This window comes from Sesamum indicum, unplaced genomic scaffold, assembly GCF_000512975.1.
Source record: "Sesamum indicum cultivar Zhongzhi No. 13 unplaced genomic scaffold, S_indicum_v1.0 scaffold00243, whole genome shotgun sequence".
In the NCBI taxonomy this organism is placed as follows: Eukaryota; Viridiplantae; Streptophyta; class Magnoliopsida; order Lamiales; family Pedaliaceae; genus Sesamum; species Sesamum indicum.
This window is the reverse complement of record NW_011628137.1, coordinates 50,307-65,919: the sequence shown is the minus strand read 5'-3', so window position 1 is coordinate 65,919 and position 15,613 is coordinate 50,307. Positions and strand designations below refer to the sequence as shown.

General features: G+C 36.0%; 3 protein-coding genes across 4 annotated transcripts; 2 read left to right on the top strand and 1 right to left on the bottom strand.

Moving 5' to 3' along the window:
• Nucleotides 1-2,555: 2,555 nt before the first annotated feature.
• Nucleotides 2,556-3,345, top strand: LOC105179938. Its single transcript, XM_011103598.1, has 3 exons — nt 2,556-2,609; nt 2,785-2,922; nt 3,010-3,345. The coding sequence occupies exons 1-3, from the start codon at nt 2,556-2,558 to the stop codon at nt 3,343-3,345; spliced, it is 528 nt and encodes a 175-aa protein (XP_011101900.1).
• Nucleotides 3,346-8,932: 5,587 nt separating this feature from the next.
• Nucleotides 8,933-12,068, top strand: LOC105179937 (kinesin-like protein KIN-4C). The gene is made up of 5 exons (XM_020691496.1): nt 8,933-9,135; nt 9,933-10,068; nt 10,617-10,715; nt 10,980-11,522; nt 11,731-12,068. Exons 1-5 carry the CDS (start codon nt 8,933-8,935, stop codon nt 12,046-12,048), a joined length of 1,299 nt encoding a protein of 432 aa, XP_020547155.1. The 3' UTR covers nt 12,049-12,068.
• Nucleotides 12,069-12,629: 561 nt separating this feature from the next.
• Nucleotides 12,630-15,078, bottom strand: LOC105179934 (NADPH--cytochrome P450 reductase-like). 2 transcript variants are annotated; one of them, XM_020691494.1, is made up of 6 exons: nt 14,851-15,078; nt 14,414-14,608; nt 14,246-14,315; nt 13,170-13,395; nt 12,975-13,058; nt 12,630-12,753 (listed from the first exon to the last, which is right to left on the bottom strand). In XM_020691494.1, exons 2-6 carry the CDS (start codon nt 14,472-14,474, stop codon nt 12,661-12,663), a joined length of 534 nt encoding a protein of 177 aa, XP_020547153.1. In that variant the 5' UTR covers nt 14,475-14,608; nt 14,851-15,078; the 3' UTR covers nt 12,630-12,660. The 2 variants fall into 2 exon arrangements, with proteins under 2 accessions (XP_020547153.1, XP_020547154.1); XM_020691495.1 differs by having other exon boundaries at nt 12,698-12,836.
• Nucleotides 15,079-15,613: the final 535 nt, after the last annotated feature.

Here is a 15,613-nt window from a genome sequence, read left to right as displayed (position 1 = left end):
GTGGTCCAAGTCAAAAAGCAGATCAAACAAATCTGGACATAAAATAGGACCAATAAGAACTTCATCCCAAGGATCTAGACGAACATATGTAAGATTCAGAATCCATACAAGGAGAACTTTCAGATGGGTCATACCCAAGCCAATGAAAGTTTCAAAAGACTGCAATTGCTAGACCTGCAGAGCAAGAGGACATATTTCTCTCAATTGGCCGCAGATACATGGTGAATTGAGAAAATATAAACCCAAGGATGGCATTCTTGGTGTAGTTTACTATGGGTATTTGGTACCCATTTACCAATTCGAAGACCTTCGATCAGACGAAAGCGTCTATGAGGAGGAAATAAAAACTGATTTGGATGGATCTTCAATCGAGTCAGAATAATTATAATGAGGAAGATAGGATTCAAACCTCTGAAAGCTTATCGGGATTCTTTTCCAGAACGATGATGTTAAACAAAACTATGGAAAGAATCATGTCACCAGATTCCAACCTCATCCCGCACGACGGATTTAGGATTGGAAGAATTGGGAGAATCCTTAACCAGATAGGACAGAACCAAAGGAAGCATCACATAATCTACAAAGTAAGTTCAGGTGAGTTTGCTATACATATGGAACTTATTGGTAATGTGATAGAAATGCAACCTATTCTTAAAGAAGAAATTCTTGAAGAACCGAGAAGGCTTAGAAAAGAAGTAGTTGTTACTATGAAATGGATCCATATAGAAACTATTGAAGTAGTAATAAAAACAACTTTTAAGAAAAGAATTGATTTAAAAATACATTTATCAATAATGGATAGAAAAATCAATAACTTGAGAGATGGTTGTCTTGGGACAATGATAGGTAATCTGTATGCAGGAAAAATAATATTTGATATTCATCCTAGGATTGCATACAACCTAGTAGATCATGATTTCAGCAAAGTTTTGACCCTTCATCTGGATTTTAAAAGAAAAAATCTAATGAAATAAGGTAATACACCATATTCTATAGCTTGTAGAATAGCTTATGCCCTATCCAAATACACATCATTCAGATTTGTTTCTTAGGAAAGATTACATTGAGATTCTTAGAGCCCGTTTGGTTGTGTTTTCAATGAGATTTTTTCCACTTTTTACTGTTTGGATAGTTGGGATTTTGTTTGGTCAAGCCATTTTCATTGAGAATGCATTCCCATTTTAATCCTCAATTTCTTGAAATTATAGGTCACATGGGTTTGTCATACTTGTCTTATCTTGTCAGCATGTCTTTTCTTGTTTCAAATCAATTAAAATTGCTTTCTCTCCCAACTATGCCTTTCAATGGAAACCTCAAACAAAACCAGCTCTCCTCCTCCTTCCTCTTCCCCGGACACTTCTGCACTCCTGCCGATCCATCCCTTTTTTTCGACCGTCGAGTCCTGTGGCTCCAACAACGACGTCATTTGCCGGAAGAGAAAGCGCGACACTCCAAATAAGGTGAGCTCTGTACTGACATATATTTTCTTTTAGCAGATTTAGTGGTGCTATTTGTATTCGTTGATTGGTGTCATTCAAGAAGTTCTTTTGTAAAGAAGTGTACAGTGTACAGTTAAGTTGTTAAACAAGATGTGAGTATAACCCAGCTTCATTTGTACAAAGGCAATAACCCCAGTTATGAGTAGATCATGTCAATTTTTGGTGAGAATGCATACTCAAGAAATATTTGGAGTATAATAGCATCTTCATTTTGTGGTAGCTCAAAAACAACTGAAATCATGCAACCATTGGGATTCCGGAGCATACACAGAACAATGTCAAACAAAATCAAATAATCAAAGTATGTTAAGCAAAGCAATTAGTAAACTTAGCTGCCTCAAACGATATGCATTAAACATTAATACCAAGAAACCTAGGAGAACTATATGTTATGGTTTTTCGTTTAGGGTGAAATTGTTCTAGGTGAAGATTTATTTGGGGAGTATTGAGAACGAAAATATTTTTGGATAACTAAAGTTGTTATCTTGATTAATTGATTTGTTGGGTCTATTTGATATTTCATTTTAAGAACATGTTTGGTTTACTTATTTTGAAATGTTGAAGTAAAGAGTACTTCTAAAAATGTGGTATAAAACTTTGAGGAATCATGGTGCAGGCTGTGGGAATAGATGTTCTTTGGACATACTTGTAGATAATTTGTGAAAATGATTAAAACAGACATGTCTTCTAGTTGAAAATGCAAAAATATTTTCCAAATGTTGCCTGAGCTTCACTATGTAATTGCCAAATTATGTTGAGGTCTGTTCAACTATAGTGCTAGCAGGTACGTCATTGGTTGATTGGCTGTGTAAATTTTTTAACAGAACATCATTTTGCCAAGCAGCTGTTGTCAATAAATATTTACTAGCAGAATAAATTGAGAGACACTGAGAACTTTGTTTGACATTTGTTGGAATATTACAACAATTATTTCATAGCGTTCGGTATGAAGGAACTGTTATTCTTGAATCAAACATTGGATCAAATGTGGTAGATATTTTAGTAATACTCTATTAATACTTTAGATGTTTTAGTAACGTACGTTGTGACTTTAACATGGTAGATGAGTCGGAAAGGGAAGGAGCCATGCGGTACGTCCTGGGAGCCAAGGTCACGAATTGACGATGCTTGGTGGGATATGCTATAGGTGTCTTTGTTCATTGAATTTATGTATGAGCATTACAAGAAAAGACACCTTATCTCATCAACATTTAGTGAGCAAATTTGGCGTGAAATCAGGGTTGAATTATGCGAACGTAATAAAACACAAGACACTGTTGCGTAGCTTAAAGGTAAGGCTAACAGGCTTCGGATGCTTTGGCGTAAGTTTTATGATTTGGTATACAAACGGACTGGTTTTGGTTGGGAGCCAACAACGTGTACTGTAACTGCAAGTGAGGATCGTTGGGCTGAATGGATCGCGGTAATTGTATTACATTTCTCATTTTATTTTCTTATATATATTCATCATTTCTTGTCATACGCCAATTAAGTGTGACCGATTGTGCAGGCTAATCCGAGAGAGTCTGGCTTGAAAAAGAAGGGTCTTCCTCATTTTGATTTATGTACTGAGATGTTCTCATCTTCTGCAGCCACCGGCAGTAATGCCCATTCCTCTGCCATGCCTCCTATCGCCAACAATGACGATGATAAAGTTGATGTAAGCTATCCTGCAATAGATAGTGGTAATCCACTCTCATCTGGGACCGAGAAAATTCAAAGAGCAACAAGAGGCGTGCAGCGTAAAGGAGGGCAAAGTGATTGGTGGGATCAAATTGATGCTTGTATTGATGCCATAACCGCTTGCAGTGAAGCCAAAACTCGGAAGTTGGCCAAAATTTTTTAACGATGATATTGAAGAGTGCATGGTTGCGCTGTCTAAAATGGAGGGATTACCGCGGGATTTATTCTTTGTAGCGCAAGATCAATTTGTATTGAAGGTGAGGTGTCAAATGTTTCTTCTGATGAGTGATGAGGACAAACGTACTTGGGTTGTAAGATTGGCAAAGTGAACAATTTTTATATGATGTTAGTTGTAGTTTATTTAAATTTATTTAAAAAATAGATTATAATGTTGATGGTAATTCTTCATTTTACTGAACTCATTTTCTTACAATTTAACGAGAATGACAATTTTGCGTTATAGTTATTTTTATAAACAAAAATAATATTAATTCTTCATTTTTATGAACTCATTTTCTTACAATTTAACGAGAATGACAATTTTGCGTTATAATTATTTTTATAAACAAAAATAATATTAATTCTTCATTTTTATGAACTTATTTTCTTACAATTTAACGAGAATGACAATTTTGCGTTATAATTATTTTTATAAACAAAAATACATCATTACAAACTATACTCAAGTTGCTGCAAAATTCTTGAAAAATGTATTACTTCCTTCCACGAGCAACATTCAATTGACATTTGATTTGATGGAGGAAGATGTCAAGAGTTAATGGAAGGAAAATCATTAACTAATGAAGAAAACAATCATTAACTCCCAACCACCATTTGTCCTAATAACTATGTGTACATGTAATTGAACGAAATAAGTTCTATAACATACTTTGTTATAAAATTATGTGCACTATGTATTTATACATAAATTAAAAAATTTAATTTGTAAATATATTTACATATATTGAGTTTGTGAATTTTTTTTTGTATTACATAATTTATAAAAAAGCTATAAATTTAAATATTATTTTTTAAATAAAAAAGTTTGAGTAAAATTTTAAATCACTAAAAATAGTTCTACGAAAATTTATTTAATACGGTAAATTGCATACGACCCCTTGTATTTTGATAAAATAGCACCAAATTTCTTTATGTTGATTTTATAAGCAAAAAATCTCATATATTTTATAAAATACATTCAAAAACTAACGGAGAATGTCTGAGATATGTGTATTCTGCCAGTGGGCTTTATTTTTTGCCATGTCTATAAATGTTTATTTTACCCATTTTCTTTGACATTTTAATGTATTTTAAATTATTATTTTAAATTATTATTAATTTAAATATTTAGTAAATTATATATTTGATTAATTTAAATCATTATGTAGTTAAAATATATTTTAATAAATTATATTATTATGGAATATATTGAAGAAGAAGGAAGCTTAAAGAAGTGCTGGCACCAAGTGCACGTTAATATGTATATATACAAACAAAAAAAATTGTACTGAAAAAGAAAAAGGAAATGGCAAGACTTACTTTCATTATTTTATAATTTCACATATTCAATCAATTTGGTCAACCCTCATAACTAATTTCTGTCACATCAAAAATACATATACTTGTATTCAATATTTTCACACCTATGTACCTATATTTTGAAACAACTAATCCAAACATATTCTCAGTTTTCGCACAAAAATCAATAAAATATTTCTATACAAATCCAATTGTTGGAAACTGAAAATGAAAATAAAAACACAACCAAACGGGCACTTAGAATTTTCAAGAAATTTGCTTAGGTTATGGAACAAGATCCAATTAGGATACCTAGAATAGGTGGTATCGATATTGTTATAAAAGATCACCTAGTTTTAGATCGAACACTTAGCTCTAGAATTGAGTTTAGTAGCAGAATATCCTTTTCGAAAGATAGAATCATAGGCTACAAAGGGAAGGAGAAAGAGTAATTAAAAGCTTTAACACCTCAAGAGATTAGGGTGAATAATGTAAAACTAAGATGCCCTGAAGGATGGAAAGCAATACAAGTTATATTTGACATCACTAAGAAAGAAAACTTTTTCCCTTGTGATGGTTATATCATTTGCAGCAACCTGTTGGTGGTGGATATGAAGGCATGTTAGAAATAGCAGGCTATGAAATTCTAGTTGCAGGATGAGAAAATGGGAGTATGACTTTGGGTTTAAGTTTATTCGAAGATCATAAACCATTGGGAAGAAAATGTAACGGGATGGAATTCAGTCTTGATGGTGTTACCATAAGGAATGAATGACGAGTCCCTTTTCTATATACATATCTGTTGATATGTTGTATGATCAATATAAGACAGAGTATTGTGTAGTTTATATTGATTCAGGATCAGGGATTTGCACGGAAAAACCTGGAGTTTTCCCTAAAGAAGCAAGGGAAACCTTACCCGTTATTGCTAGAAGGGATTTTTCATTGAAAATCCTAATACTCAATTATGGAATACGAGAAGCCAAGATCATGATCGTAGGAACATTTGGATCACCCTGGTTCAGGGTAGAAACACCTACTATTTACTTCCACGATACAGGTGTCGATTCCTTGCTTGGTAACAATTTCATTCAAATATTTATAAGATATATGCAGGATAATCAAAGGATTCTGTTAATCGTTACTACTAATTGTGGTAGTGAGGTACAGGTTTGCAAAGAGAAAAGGCCTTTAACAGGATAATGCCTATAAATTTTTGCATCAAGCGTGGTGAATTCAATGCCAGATTAATTCATCCAAAAATACAGGATAAGAGAAAATTTGGTGAAGTTCTTTTATCTTGCAGGCAATAGGGACTCATTGATAGCGATAGCTTCTATGAGGAATCTAAGGAAGAGATTAGAAACCTCAAAGAAGCATTGCAGGAGATAATGACGTTAGGCATTAGTGAAGAGAGCAAGCTCTCTCTCGAGAATGTCAAGAGACTTATTCAGAAGAACTACAGTGAAAATCCTCGAGCATGGTGGGATAGCAACAAGATAGAAGCTACTCTGAAAGTTAAAGAAGAATGCAAGTGCGAGTACATTCAATATAAGCTTATCGAAATGAATATGAAGAGCCCAAAAGATATGCAGTTAATTATCAAAGAGTATATCAATCTTGGACTCATCGAGCCTGGAGTCTCTACCTACAGTAATTCTAGATTTTTGGTAAGAAACCATGGTGAAATAATGAGAGGTAAACCCAAGGTTGGTAATTAACTATCAAGGTATTAATAAAATATCATAATTTGATGATTATTACATTCCTATTAGAGAGCAGTTAATTGTTTGCATTAAAGGTGCAAAAGTGTTTTCTAGTATAACAATGCTATAACTATTACCTTACATTGTTGAACAACATGGATTAATCGGACCATCAAAATTCAGATCAGACCGTTAGATATGATTAAACTTATAGAAAAATACATTTGGTAAAGTTTTAGACTTATGGGATATACAGATATAGAGATATCATACTCGAAACATAAGAGTAATCATTCAAGACGGTGTATCGTTGAATCAGGCCATGAGATTTTAAATCATACCGTCTGATATGATCTAATTTATACAGTCTTGTTATATTTAAATTTCGTATAAATCGAGCGCCCGAGTTTTAAGATATCGTAATTATTGATTAAACTTTTTAATCTCATTATATATATAATAAAATAATAATTAGAATTGTTCAACCATCATCATCATCATCATCATTATTATTATTGTTATTATTATTATTATGATTTTTAGATTAATTAATAGGAATTACTAAATTTTGACATAAATTTATAAATAATAAAAAATCATAAGTGAAAATTTTGACATAAATTTATAAATAATAAAAAATCATAAGTGAATTACTTGTCAATTTAAAAAATGTATAATGTAATACAAATATATATTAAAATATAACATAAAGTTTATATATATCATATTAAAATAATAATTTTAATTATAAATATATTATAATTTACTAAGTTGTTGATTAAATTTATTTTTTGTATAAAGATTAAATGTATAAATAAAAGTACCATAATTTATTATTATCCAAAATAAAATGTATGATATTGATTAATAATTATAATATATGGTCAATTTTGATTATAAAAGTGATCACATATTAAATATAAAATTAAATATATAAAAAAGTCAAAAATAAAAATATATATATAAAAAAGAATTCACCAGCTCGCGAGCTGGTGAACAACTCAACCTGAGCTCGAGCTCGAGTCGAGCTCAAAGTCGAGCCGGCTCGCGGGCTTGACTCATCGGCCACCCGTGTCCAAAACTCAGGATTCCTAACCTTAGAAGGACTTCCCGCAGAGTAGGAGTCCTCACATGAAAGGAGTCACCCCCAAGCAAAGACGTGCTGATCAACTAAAGATATAACCAGATCATGTCTTATCCACACGTATCTTGCCCCCTTTTCCGAGAATACAGGTAGTATGTAGAGTCCCAACGGAGGGGAACACCCTATATATATAAAGGTGTAGGCCTCCAATGGGGGCATCTTCCAGAACTTGAAAAATTGCTTTCTACTCTTACTTCAGCTATCAACTTGCATTCAAAAAAATTTTCTCACAAATTTCTTACTTACATCTCAAAATTCTCATCACAATTTATTTTTATGATTATTACCCTATATATATGTTGTTTTGCATGTTTTGTTTTTCAAAATCTTTTTCGTCATTGGGCCAAGTCCATTATCTAGATCCAAGCTCCTTGGATCCGTATTAAAATCGCACGCATCAAATGACGCCATCTGTTGAAAATTTGAGTTAAAGACGTGAGTTACCATGGACCTCCAACAACCCCGCAAATAAGCTAAAAGCTATGGAGACACCTACAACAATTAGCCTTTGCAGGTCATTGCAGGAACTTCTCCAACTCCAATTGGTGGAGGATTTGCCCTAGCTCTCCCTGCACCAATGCCACCCTCTAGGCCTGTGCATTTCGGTTAACCGAACCGAATTTTGTTCGATTCGGTTAAAAATCGACTAAGTTCGGTTTTCTCGATTTTTAAAACAGAAAAAACCATTTGTTTTAAAATAATATATATATAAATAATTATGATATTTATCAATTTTATCCAAAAATACAAATACCAAATTACTAAAGTTAAATTCTAATTTAATAGTACAAGAATCCACATATTTTTTAACTTAGGCATTTCATCAAACACCTTCAAAGCAAAAATTGTAAGTCAAATTTTTTGAAATTTTTTTTCTTTGTAAAAGAGCAAAATCAACCTGATGGAGAAGAGTAAGACTGGTGGAGAGTAGAGGAGGTTGCCCGTCGGCTTTCTTCTGCTGCGGCTGCGCCGGCGTTGTGCGTTCTTCTTTCTTTTCTTTCTTCCGCTCGTGTCGTTCTCTCCTTTCTTCTCTCTCTCTGTTCCTCAATTCTCAGTTTCTATGACTCACTATTTCTATATTCTATAATTATATATGTTTATAATATAATATTAATATATAAATATAATATAATATACTATATATAATAATATATTTTATTTAATATATTATTTAAAAGTTCGGTTAATCGATTCGGTTCGGTCACCGAAACGGTGATCAAAAGATCAAATAAAAAATCAAATTTTTTTTTAAAAAAAAATCGATGACCGAACCGAAATTTTTGGTTCGATTTTCGGTCCGAACCGAAAATTCAGTTCAGTCCGGTTCGGTCGATTTAATAATTTTTTGCACACTCCTACCATCCTCCATAGTGGTGTATCCTATGGTTGATCCTCCAAGACAAAGTACCTCTTTGATCCACCTCAGGAGAAATTTCTCCACCTTGATAGGTGCAATCCAGCATGTAGTTGTGGCAGCAATTCTGGAGCAGATGGCAATGCTCGCACCTGGACGCCCTGCTCCGGTACTGGAAATAGCCATCCCTAGAAAAGGAATAAAAGGAGGCCTAGTTGAAGGAGATGTCCCGTATCAAGAACCTAACTAATTGAGAGATAGGGGTCCTCTCCAGCAGTTTCTCAGGAGGTTCCCCGACAATGGCTGTTACAATCGAAATGTCGACAGAAAGGTCTCTAGGATGTCTAACACCAGATTGCAGGCCCCCCCAAAGATGAGCATCAAGGTGTCCCCTTCACGAAAGTAGTGATGGAAAACGAACTTCCAGCAAAATGCCGTAGCCCGACTATTGCTGAATATGACGGGACGATCGATCCTCAAGAGCATCTTCTATGTTTTGAGAATGAAGCTCTTTTACATAGGTACACGGTTACACCTAGCCAAGATAATGGACTAGGGGGTTAAGCCCACGACCCACTTGTAACTACATGAGAGTGGGTGGTTAGCAAGCCCGAGAACGGGTGGTTACCAAGCGCATGGGTGGGCAGTTACTAAAACGTCACCTTTTCATGCAGCAGATAATTATGGCCATCAAATCAAATTGACAAAAAGTTGGGATACACTTTTCTAAGTTGTAGAGAACGATAGAAATGAGTAGGCGACAAAATATTGAAGGGGGATCCCCTCTTCCTAACGCTATAAGGGCTTCTACTCTAAGGTTCTAGAGAGCACCCTTCCTATTTAGATTGGGGGGGATTGAATGATATGTGCGGCCTAAGAGCACTTGGCCTAAGAGAGGTTGTGAAACCCAAGATAAGCCCTTCAACCCATAAAGAGGGTAGCCCACCAGAAGATTCCTAGATTCAGCCTAGGAGGGGGGCCCCGGTAAAATGTTTTCAAATTACAGGCCCACCCACTCCACCCAACAGGTGCCAGCTAAAGGATAGAGAAGTTGAGTGCAGAGAGAAGGATGCAGAAATTAGAAATTTGAAGGAGAAAGTAGTCAACTTGATTAGACAAGTAGAGCTTCAAAAGTCCGAACTCAGCCGTCAGGAAAATTTAGTGGTGAGTACACTATTTTCTAGTGGCATACTTTATTGTTTCATGGTTATCACTTTGTTGTGCAGCCTCCCCTGTCATGTCATTAACTCTGAAGTGTTGGTGCATGACTATGTAACTGTCATTAATTAAAGGTATTTCTACTGGTTGAATCATTAGTTTAAGCTATTGGTTCTATAACTAATCAGTACAGGATATTTTCCTTGCAAGATGAGCACTATTTAGCATGACACTTTTAAAAAATAACTTGTACCAAATTTTGTTACATTCCTTGCATTTGTTTGCAATGTTCTAATGTGGGTTGAGAATTTCCTTTTGTTCTTTATGGGCTTCTGTGGAAAAGTATTAAAGGGAAACATAATTCATAATATTGTAACGTCTAATACTTGGATATCATGGAGTGATTAGATTTGATATGCTAATTATAGTATCTCCACCCAGTTGTTGCTATTAAGGTGATCTTTGTTTTATTTAGTTCTTTAATTTACTCATTTATGGGATATTGATGTTTTTTGTGCAAAGCTGTTCTTGAATTCAGTTGGGATATTTTGCAGAAGTTGGCTTTGGAGAGACATACCAACGAAATGAATGAAGCCTATGGAGCTTGTGTGATGAACAACAGCGACGGGCATGCTTATGACTTACGACCCAAGGTATGTTATGACATAATTTGTGTTGCAACTAATACTAACAGATCTTAGTATTGTTTTCTACTAACATCGGTCCATTTTGTAAACTTATGATGCCATATATTTTGCAAATGTACGGAGATTATTGATTTCAATAGCTCAGGCGCTTGGTTTTCCATACTTTAGGATTCCCAATGCTCCAATGTTCTTAATAGTGGAGTATATTTTGCAAATGTACGGAGATTATTGATTTTCAATAGCTCATGCACTTGGTTTTTCATACTTTAGGGCTCCCAAAACTCCAGTCTTCTCAATAGTGAAGTATCTGCATTTGAGCTAGAAGACACATCTGATGATGATCAACGAGAACATCCAAGGCTATCAGATGATACGGACGACGAGTGGGTACGCACGAGAGAGACAAAAAAACGCCAAGCTAGGAAAAGGAACTCTAAAACGGATAGCCATGTTGAAACGGCTGCTGATTTAGAACACTTAGTTGTGGCGACCTCAATTGAGCGAGTATGTTGCTCGTGCAGCAAACATTCTTCATGCAAGACATTAAGATGTGAATGCCGAGCTGCAAGTGGTAATTGTACTCCGTCCTGTAGCTGTGGACGAAACAAATGCAGCAACAGGGAAGAAGTTAGTGCAAAGGACTTATTGCAACCAGAGACTGCTGGAAATATGTTAGACACAGATGAAAAAGAAAGAAGTAAAAATCTTGCTTCTCATGGTGCAATGCTACTTCAAACTGCTTTGTCTGAGAAGCCTGTCAACGCAAATGATGGAGTCACAAGGAAACCATTATCTGACATTAGGAATAACCTGGTAAGTATTGGCAAGGTGTCTTACAATGATTTGGAAGATCTATTTGACCTTAAACCTACCAAAGTGACGTATTGATGATCATGTGTATCTTGATTTCGAAGTTTCTGGTTTTGAAATCTATATTGTAGCTTGACAAGATTATAGTAGTATATACATATATATATAAACATTGAAATACTATCCTGTGACTACCTTTATTATGTCTCAGGCAAATGCTAGTGTCCCAAAACCTAATCTGAGGAAAAAATGGCGCAAATCAGTCATTCAGCTGGTACCTGCCACGCCAATTGAGTCTCAAACCCAGAATGTTGACGTACCGGAGCAAGCAAAAACTAATGGAGAAATTGATATTCCTTTGAAGTTACCAAGAGCGATGCGCTCTACTTTGACGAGTAATAATCAGTTGAAAGAGAGGAACTCAGATCAGCCCAATCAGTCAGTTAACAATGAGGTATGCACTCCATCCCTTGGAAGTCCACATCAGCAAGCCAAAATGAAAAATGGGAAAGAAAACAAGGGACTATAGAAGGATATTCGTTGAAATTCATTATATTTTCATAGCAAGGAGCATTGGCATCTGAGGGGTGTCCTCCTGAGTCTCATGGTATCCTCAGAAAATGGTTCCCTGAGCTTGATATTTGCATTTGGTGTTTGATGTGGCTGTTAGAAGAGGATGCATTTTCATCATTTAAGCAAGGATCCACGTCTTTTTTATCGGTCGGGTCGAACGTGACCCGACTCGGATCCATCTGCCTTCGAAGACCCGGACAATGATCACCGTCCGATCATGGACACAACTCAGCAGGATTAGACCACGTGGCCGGTCAACTCTGACCTGTTGAACCCTATATGTAGACCCGAAACGTCGTCATTAAAGGTACCGATTACGCATTTATTGTGATCGAGCTTTGAGATAGAACACTTTTCTCTCGATCAACCTGACTTGAGCGTCGGAGGGTCATTGTCGGGGACGTGCCCGACGAGCTCACCTTACTTGTTTCATTCTCAAGGAACCCAAAATCTGGTCTTGGAAGAATCAGCAGTCTTTGTGGAGATCGAATCTCGAGATCGCATAATTCGACCCAGATCAGTGTTCTTGTAATGTAATGGAACCCTGCGTGCACTCATGAGTTTACCTTCATAAATGTTGAATGAAATGAGAAACTGTTGCGGGTGCAGAAATTTGCACTGCATGTCTTGATACTTGGTATTTTACTTTTGGGATTGTACACTGTTGGAGAAATTTTAAAAATTATAAAAAAAATTATCCAGGAGACTTCTCTGACTGCCCACAATCCAGTGAGCATATTCATCCTAAACAGAGAATAAAATGCAGATTGAATCAAGGCTTCAAAAACATCACAAGGCACATCAAGCAACAACTATACAATTCATAACATTATATCTCAAAACACGAACAAGAAGATAGATGTGAAGTGAAAGCCAATTTACCTTTCCCTGCGGGGACGACAAGAATTCAAGCGTTTCAACTTCGCTAGTTTCAGCCGCATGAGCAGCAAATGCAATCAAAGAAGCCTGGTGCCATTTTTAATGTTTTGGCAAGAAAGAGGAACCCCTTACTTTCAGAAATCTAATATGACAAAAGAAAGAAAAGTAAATGGAATGTAGAGGAATAAACATTCACACCTTTCGAGGAGGATTCAACAAATCTGCATAGCATGCTAGAGCAGTACGAAGCGTGCAAGGACCAGGAAATGGAGGTGGCAATGAACACCCCAGGGATGTGCCATCATCTTTGTCAGAGTGGATGGAAAATAGTAAATTCAAAGGCTGGCCCAATAATTTTGCCGCTTCTTCAACAGTTTCATCACAATTTCCAGCAAAGACACCGACATGATCTCCAGTTTGATACCTGAGAAAGAAAAACATGAGACAAAAGATAATTAGATTCAGTTCGCCATGGACGGGTTATATAAATTAGGATAGGAAAACACCAAAAAATAACATGAAAATGCAAGAATGACACTGAAATTGACATTAGGTAAAATAAGCAATGATTAAAATGTTTGGAATTATTATACCTCAGAAGGTAAATAGGAGATGAAACATCATAGCTTAAATTTTAAAAGCAGCCATAAGTTCCTCTGGCTCCAAATTGTGACATGTTTATCTAAGTGATTTTTGATATAGCTAATGTTGGCATGATCCATAAATTAGATCAAATAATGTGTATATATCATAGGTAACCCATTTGCAAAGCTGATGCAGGAGCGAGAATAAGGTTCCAAGACCACGAATGATTAACACCTATGAACATGAAATAAATCCAAATGGTGTTGCAGAGATAAAAAAATATGTGTAAGGTGTTGCATGCTCGACGAATTCACATGAATATTCCAAAATGATATTAGAATGAGACCGTGCTTCTTGCAGGTTACATTACAAAACCATATGGCGTGTAGTCAGTCATACTCATACATCCACCCATGGATCAATCATGTTTCCTCATGATGATCCTTTTCATGCCCCCGCCCCTAGTGTGTTCAGAAGCCTTGTACTTTAGCTTTCTATAGGACACGATAAATTTAGATCATCATGATAAATATAAACATCTCTCTATACATGCATCTCATCTATCTACAAACCAACTCATTTACCACTTAAAAAGATAAATTTGAAACCTCTATTACAAATACCATTCATACATGGAGAATGCTAATGGTTCTGAATTTGCAATGAGGGCAAATATGTGAACGACTTACACTAAACCAGTTCCAGATAAATCAAACTCCAGATGTATGCAAGAGCAATCAGATTCTGGGGTGTGAAGCTCTTTTTGAACACCAATGTTGACTCTTTCAGAAAATTGAATAAAGAGCCCGTCTGCAAGCATATATGAAGCAGATACACAAACAAAGATAATAGGATACCTGCATGGACGATGAACATCATAGGAAGCGTCCCCATCGGAACGGCTTGCACGGGTATCATCACAAGATGTTATAGCAGGATCATAAGTCATAACTCTATATTCTGGTATTGCAGCTGCGTATGGGATAGAGACAGAATCTGCATCGTGTTGACCCCTAAGTATTAAGTCTAATTCACGCCATAGTTGCTCTCTCCTGCAGTTGAAAAACAGTCTCACCATTATAACAACAGTAAACTTTGATCTTATGATGTGTCTCTTAGTTGAACATTAAACAAAAGCATAAAACTAATTGATTATAACAGACAGCATACAAAGACAAGAATACCATTAACTCAGTTCATCATCGCGATTAAAACAGGAATGACAGTTAACCAGACTTCGCAAAACAATTGGAACTCGAAATCGTGAAAACGCCCATGCATTAGAAATCAGTACCTTGGCAAAACCCTTAGCGGGTGCCAGTTTGGGTTCCAAAGAACACATTGAGCTTAACCTTGTCAGGACCCACGTCTTCCTCCTCCTCATCCTTCACCGTTTTAGGGACAAGGACCGGCCTCACTTCTTTGCTCCGATCATCACTCGATCTCTTCCAGAGAAATACCAGGAGGCCAAGGATCACGGCTAGCGATGTCGTCAGCACCACCACCACCATCTCATCCCCAACTTCACTCCCAAAGTGATGAGGAAGATCACTTAATTACTAAAATACCCCTATGTCTAAGGCATTTTTTATATATATTTGACTAAGCTTGACTTTGTTTGACCAGCTTTGACTAGGTTTGAAGTCAGCCTTAAATCAGTGCCCTTGGATTAGATAACGTGGCAGAATCCTGGCGGTGCCACGTGGCAATCAGGTAAAGGGTATCACATAACTATAAATAGCTTCATATAACGTTTAAAAAGACTTTTTTTTTATCGTTCTTATCGTCATTTTCTGATCTCATTCGACCTCATTTAAATACTTTCGACCCCAAATTTCTAACTTAGGCATCGGAGGGCCATCGCCGAGGGCTACTCGGCTAGTCTTACGTGTGCTTTGTTCTTAGGGTCCACTAATAGGAAGCTCGAAGGAAGGATCCCGCGACCCGATCCGGACTTTGTGCGACCTACATCATTTTGGCACCATCTGTGGGAAATTGAGAGCAAAATTAGAAATGAAAGGGTCATCTAGGCGAGACCAGCAAGTGGAGGAGACCCA